Source organism: Lepidothrix coronata, unplaced genomic scaffold (assembly GCF_001604755.1).
Source record: "Lepidothrix coronata isolate B3197 unplaced genomic scaffold, Lepidothrix_coronata-1.0 Scaffold436, whole genome shotgun sequence".
NCBI classification, from domain to species: Eukaryota; Metazoa; Chordata; class Aves; order Passeriformes; family Pipridae; genus Lepidothrix; species Lepidothrix coronata.
Window position 1 is genome coordinate 33,051 of NW_016690616.1, and position 5,998 is coordinate 39,048.

General features: G+C 64.5%; 2 protein-coding genes across 3 annotated transcripts in view; one reads left to right on the plus strand and one right to left on the minus strand.

Moving 5' to 3' along the window:
- Positions 1 to 5,188, plus strand: part of ENO3 (enolase 3) — a 20,498-nt gene extending 15,310 nt beyond the window's left edge. For both annotated transcript variants that reach the window (XM_017839555.1, XM_017839556.1), the window contains 11 exons: positions 1,203 to 1,289; positions 1,446 to 1,541; positions 1,987 to 2,045; positions 2,133 to 2,202; positions 2,280 to 2,413; positions 2,826 to 3,048; positions 3,474 to 3,671; positions 3,956 to 4,157; positions 4,565 to 4,673; positions 4,744 to 4,802; positions 5,034 to 5,188. In XM_017839555.1, coding sequence (XP_017695044.1) covers positions 1,205 to 1,289; positions 1,446 to 1,541; positions 1,987 to 2,045; positions 2,133 to 2,202; positions 2,280 to 2,413; positions 2,826 to 3,048; positions 3,474 to 3,671; positions 3,956 to 4,157; positions 4,565 to 4,673; positions 4,744 to 4,802; positions 5,034 to 5,103 — 1,305 coding nt within the window. In that variant the 5' untranslated portion in view covers positions 1,203 to 1,204 and the 3' untranslated portion in view covers positions 5,104 to 5,188. The remainder of the gene's footprint in view (positions 1 to 1,202; positions 1,290 to 1,445; positions 1,542 to 1,986; positions 2,046 to 2,132; positions 2,203 to 2,279; positions 2,414 to 2,825; positions 3,049 to 3,473; positions 3,672 to 3,955; positions 4,158 to 4,564; positions 4,674 to 4,743; positions 4,803 to 5,033) is intronic.
- Positions 5,189 to 5,300: 112 nt separating this feature from the next.
- Positions 5,301 to 5,998, minus strand: part of SPAG7 (sperm associated antigen 7) — a 5,574-nt gene continuing 4,876 nt past the window's right edge. Inside the window, exons 5-6 of the mRNA XM_017839550.1 lie at positions 5,710 to 5,912; positions 5,301 to 5,529 (exon numbers count right to left, since the gene is read on the minus strand). Coding sequence (XP_017695039.1) covers positions 5,399 to 5,529; positions 5,710 to 5,912 — 334 coding nt within the window. The 3' untranslated portion in view covers positions 5,301 to 5,398. The remainder of the gene's footprint in view (positions 5,530 to 5,709; positions 5,913 to 5,998) is intronic.

Genomic DNA, 5,998 nt, shown 5'->3' on the forward strand with positions numbered 1-5,998 from the left:
CCGTTATAACGAAGCCCCCGTTATTGCGCTCCCTTCCCCACACACGGCGACCCCCCGGGTATTTTGTGACAAACACACACCCCTCTTATCGCGACACGTTATTGCGACCCCCCCCCCGCCCCGGGCCCCACATGCCCCCACGGACGAGGGTGGCTGGGGGGGCTTGGGAGCCCAATGCGGGTCTGGGGGTGCGGGAACCCCGCCCCTCCCCCCGCGGGTCGCGGTTTGACTCAGCCCCGGGCGGGACTTTCCGGGGGGGGGGGAGGGGACGGCGGTTTCACTTCCTGCCCCGGGTGGGGGGAGGGGACACGCGGCTGCGGAGGGGGTTGGGGGGGGACCGCGGCGGCCGAGATCCCCCCCCGGGGGGGGTGGAGGGGGCCATGACCCCCAGAGCCAGGGAGGGGGGAGCGGGCGGCTGGGGGTGCCCGTTTCCCCCCAAAAAAACGACCCGGACCCTTCCTCCCCCCCGGTGAGAACTTCCCCGGGAAGTGGTCAGAGCCACCGCCCCTCCCCCACGCCGCGGGGCCACGGGGCTCAGTCCCCGCTCCCCCACCCCTGGGGGCCCATAGGTGCTGAGTTCCCCCCCCCCGGCCCGCCTGGACCCCCAAAAATCCTGCGCCCCAATTCCCCCCCTCCCCGCATTTGGCCGGTGCTGTTCCCCCCAGAGCCGCCAGAAGGCGCTCCAGCCCCCCCGGGGGGGTTGTGTTACCGTGACCTTTGGGGAGGGATAAAAATAGCCCCAAAGGTGGGGAGGGGGGGTCACACACACCCGGGGACCATCGTCAAGTGCCACCAGCCCCGGACACTCGGGGCCCCCCCCGGGGGCTGAACTTGGCCGCGGTCCCTTCGGGGGGGAGGGGCGAGGGGAGGAGGATAAATAGTCCCGGGGGACCCCCGTGGGGGAGGGGAAGGTCTCAGGCACAGGCAGACCCCAGTGAGCGGAGCCCGGACCCCCGGGAACCCCCTGCGGGGCCCCCGCCCCAGGCCCCTCTGGGCCTTCTGGGGGGCAGGAGGGGGGGGTGGTTCTGAGGGGCACCCGGACACTGGGGACCCCCGTGGGATGGGGGGGGTGTGGGGCCACCTCCGGGGCACCTGGACACGGGGGTCACTACCCCGGGAGATGGGGAGGGGTCTGCAGGGTCTGGGGTCAGGCCGGGACCCCCCTGACCTTGACCTTGCCCCCCAGGTCCCCTCCACTGCAGCCATGTCCATCCAGAAGATCGTGGCCCGGGAGATCCTGGATTCCCGCGGGAATCCCACGGTGGAGGTGGATCTGTTCACAGCCAAGGGTACGGAGAGGGGGCGGGGGGTGACACGGGGGTTGGGAGGCTTTGGGGGGACTTGGAGGAACTTCAGGGTTGTGGTGGGATGTGGAGGGAAGATAAGGGGGTGCTGGGGACATGGGGGGGCCCAGGCTGGGGGTTGACTGTCCTCTGCTCCCCCAGGACGGTTCCGGGCGGCAGTTCCCAGCGGAGCCTCCACCGGGATCCACGAGGCCCTGGAGCTCCGGGATGGGGATAAGAGTCGCTACCTGGGCAAAGGTTGGACCTGAGGAGGAGAGGGGGAAGTGGGCACAGCCAGGGACCCCAAAAACCAATCAGGGACCCCCAAAACCCTGTAGACCCCAACAAGGTCCCTGAAAACCCAGCTGGGTCCCCCAAGAGCCAACAACTCCCCCAGTGACCCCCCAGTGGTCCAACTGGACCCTCCAAGATTCTACAACACCCCCGAGAGCCATCTGGGTCCTTCAAGAGCTGCCAGGACTCAAATGGGTCCCCCAAGACCCAACCAATGGACTCCCCCCAATGACCCAACAACCCCCCAAGACCCAACTGCATCCTCTAAACCTCCCCCAGTGCCCCGAAGACACAGCAGCCCCCCCAATCCCTCCCCCGTCAGTCCCTCCCAACCTCCCACCCTCATGTGTTTGGTGGGAGGGGGTGACCCCCAAGGTCAGAGGTCACACCCCCTGCCCTGACCCCCCAGGGGTGCTGAAGGCCGTGGATCACATCAACAAGACCCTGGGCCCAGCTCTGGTGGAGAAGGTGAGTGTGGGGGAGGAGAGGGGTGGGGGAGGATTGGGGGTCACTTGTGGGGCAGGTGGGAGGCTGACACCTCCCCCCATGCCCCAGAAACTCAGTGTGGTGGAGCAGGAGAAGATCGACAAGCTCATGATTGAGATGGACGGCACCGAGAACAAATGTGAGCTCCCCTCACCCCCCCACCTTCCCCCAGACCCTGGGAAACCTCAAACTGAGCCCCTCCTTCCCATCCCTCAGCTAAATTTGGGGCCAATGCCATCCTGGGGGTCTCACTGGCCGTCTGCAAGGCTGGGGCAGCTGAGAAGGGGATCCCCCTGTACCAGCACATCGCCAACCTGGCCGGCAACACTGAGCTCATCCTGCCTGTGCCGGTACCCTGGAGCATCCCAGAGGAGCAGGAGGGACTGGGAGCACAGTGGGGGATTTATAGGGGCACAAATGGGTCTTGGGGAGGGGTTGGTGGATGTCTGAGGAGGATTTTAGGGCATCCCACCAAGGTTTTGGGGCGGTGTTGGTTGGGTTTGGTGGGACCTGGTTGTGTTTGTGGATATCGTTTGATTTATTGGTTCTTGGGGGGGTCTTTGAGTCTTTGAGGAGGGTCTTTGGGTACGGGGGGGACCCGGTTGGGTCTTGGGGGAGTTGAGTCTTTTGGGGTTCGTGGGGTCTTTGGGCAGACATTGGAACTTTGGGGGACCTGGTTGGGTTTTTAAGGGGGTTGTCAAGCCCTTAGGGCAAGGTTGAGTCTTGGGAGGCTCTTTGGACTCATTGGGCCCCCCTGGCCAGGCCTTCAACGTGATCAATGGGGGCTCTCACGCGGGGAACAAGCTGGCCATGCAGGAGTTCATGGTGCTGCCGGTGGGCGCCGCGACGTTCCGCGAGGCCGTGCGCATCGGCGCCGAGGTCTATCACAGCCTCAAGGCCGTCATCAAGTCCAAGTACGGCAAAGACGCCACCAACGTGGGCGACGAGGGCGGCTTTGCCCCAAACATCCTGGAGAACAATGAAGGTGGGGGCCCTCGGAACACCTGGCTGCCTCCCAGAGGGCCTGGTGCTCCCCTACCCCAGGGGTTGGGGGCTTGGAGCTATTTATAGATCCTCCCTCCCACCCCCGGGGTTGGGTTTCGGGGTCACATCCTGAATTAGTGGTAACTGGAGAAAGGTCATGGGGCAGTGGGGGAGGGGCAGGAAAGGGCAGGGGGGGCCCTGGGTCCATCTGGCTTAGGGGGGAGGGGCCTGAGGGGGCCATGGAGTCCAAGTCCCCTCGGTCAAGGGTCAGCATGGATGGATTTTGGAGACCCTGTGTGGGGATTTGAGCCCAGACCCCTGTGTCTGTCCCCCCTGGGGTGCAGGTTTGGGGGGTAATTGGGGGTTTGGGGGGGGTTGGGTCTCTCCCCCCACCCTGTGGCCGGTGCTGAGTTGGGGTCCCTTCAGCTCTGGAGCTGCTGAAAGCGGCCATTGGCCAGGCTGGGTACTCAGACAAGGTGGTCATCGGGATGGATGTGGCGGCCTCTGAGTTCTGCCGGGAGGGCAAGTACGACCTGGACTTCAAATCACCCCCAGACCCCAAGCGCCTCATCACTGGGGAGCAGCTGGGGCAGCTCTACAAGAACTTCATCAAGGACTACCCCGGTGAGCACTGGCATGAAACTGGGAGGGCACTGGCAAGCACAGGGAGACACTGGGAGGGACTGGGGGGACACCAAGAGGGACTGGGAGGCACCGAGAAGGTACTGGGATGGACTGGAAGGGACTGGGAGGACACTAGGAGGGAGGGGAAGGCACTGAGAATGCAGGTGGGGACTGATGGCTCATACAGGGCTGTGCCTGGGGCCACAGGGTGGTCGCTGTCCCTCTGCCAACCACCAGAGGTGACTGGACCGTACTGGTGCAGACTGGTGGCTGTTTCCCTGCAGTGGTGTCAATCGAGGACCCCTTTGACCAGGACGACTGGGAGGGCTGGAAGAGCTTCCTGAAACAGGTGGACATCCAGGTGGTAGGCGATGACCTGACGGTGACCAACCCCAAGCGCATCGCGCAGGCAGCCGAGGTGAAGGCGTGTAACTGCCTCCTGCTCAAGGTCAACCAGATCGGCTCCGTCACCGAGTCCATCCAGGCGTGAGTCCCCCTGAGAATCCTTGTGCAAATCCCCGTGTAACACCTCTGTCACTGAGTCCATCCAGGTGTAAGACCCCCTGTGACCCCTCGTGCAAATCCCTGTGTAACATCCCCGACCCTGAGTCAATCCAGATGTGAGTCCTCCTGTGGATCCTTGTGCAAATCCCTGCCACTGAGCCCATCCAGGTGTGAGTCCTTGTGTGACCCTCCCCTGTGCAACACCCCTGTCACGAAGTCCATCCAGGTGTGAATCCCCGTGCAAATCCCTGTAGAAATCCCCGTGCAAACCCCCTCACTGCACCCACCCGGGTATGAGTCCTTGTGCAAAGCCTTTGTGTGCAGCCCCTTGAGCTCCCTGTGCACAACTCCCGTGCGAGCTCAGGTCCCCTCTCGTGTCCCCTTCCCAGGTGCAAACTGGCCCAGAGCCACGGCTGGGGGGTGATGGTGAGTCACCGCTCGGGCGAGACCGAGGACACCTTCATCGCTGACCTCGTGGTGGGGCTGTGCACAGGCCAGGTGAGTCCCCTCGTCTCCCGTCACCCCCTGTGTCCCCCAACACCCCTCAATGTCCCCTCTGTCTCCCCAGATCAAGACGGGAGCTCCCTGTCGCTCCGAGCGCTTGGCCAAATACAACCAGCTGATGAGGTGAGGCAGTCCCAAATCTCTGTGTCTCCCCATCCTTGTCCCCAGATGTTCATCCCCCCACCCTGTGTCCTCACATCCCCCACAGGGAGCTGGGGGGAGGCCCCGGGGGGTCCCCAGGCCCATCCTCATGTACCCTGCCCAGAGTGTCCTTGTCCCTGTGTGTCCCCCATGTCCCACCCCTGACCTCCGGGTCACCCCCTTTGACCCCGTGTCCCCCCCACTGACCCCCAGGATCGAGGAGGCGCTGGGGGACAAGGCCAAGTTTGCAGGGCGCAAGTTCAGGAACCCCAAAGCCAAGTAGGAGGAGGAGGGGCAACAAACCCAGCCTGACCCCCCTCCCAGGGGTCGCTCCCCCAACTCCCTCAATAAACTCTGAAGCACCACGAGCCCCCAGCCCATTGGTTGTTTGGTTTGAGAGAGGAGGGAACACAAACACACCCACACACCCCCCCAGGAAATGGGGTTGCCCCCCCAAAACAGACACAGGGACCCTGCCAAGAGTTGAAGCGCTTTATTACTGCTCTCGAGTGTCACAATCATTCTCCCCCACTGTTAAATACCCCCCAGGGGTGCAGCCCCCCCTCCCCACCCCCCCATCACGCCGAGGGCCCCCCAGGACCCCCCCCAGCCCCCCCCTCGTCCTCCGCCTGCCGCAGCCGCTTCTTGGCCCGGATCTCGTTCATGGCCTCCTCGATGGAGCGCGTGTCCCGCTTGTTGGCCACCGGCACTGGGGGGGCAAGGGAAGGTCAGAGGGACGTCCACCGGGACCCCCCAGGATCCCCACAGACCCCCACAGGGAGCCCAAGTTTTTTGGGGCCACCCAAGAGCTCCCCCAGGTGTCCAGGCCACCCCCACTCCTTCCTTGGTGTTGTGGCCCCCCAGGACCCCCCCCAAGCCCCCCACTCACCACAACCATAGGCCTTGTTGGCCTCCATGGTGCGGGCGGCGGCTTTGGCGGCGTCGGAGCCAATCAGGTGCCGGTATTTGTCCTTGTAGTCGTTTGGGGGGCCGGGGGGGGCAGCGCCGCGCTCAAGCTCCGCCTCCTCCTGCTGTGCCGCCAACTCCTGAGGGAGGAGCATCAGCACAAAGCCCTGCCCATGACCCCACCCCCTTTTACAACAAACCCCACCCACTCAGGGCAAAGGGAGGGGCCCTGGGTGGGGCCTAACCCCAACACAGCCACATAGGCCACACCA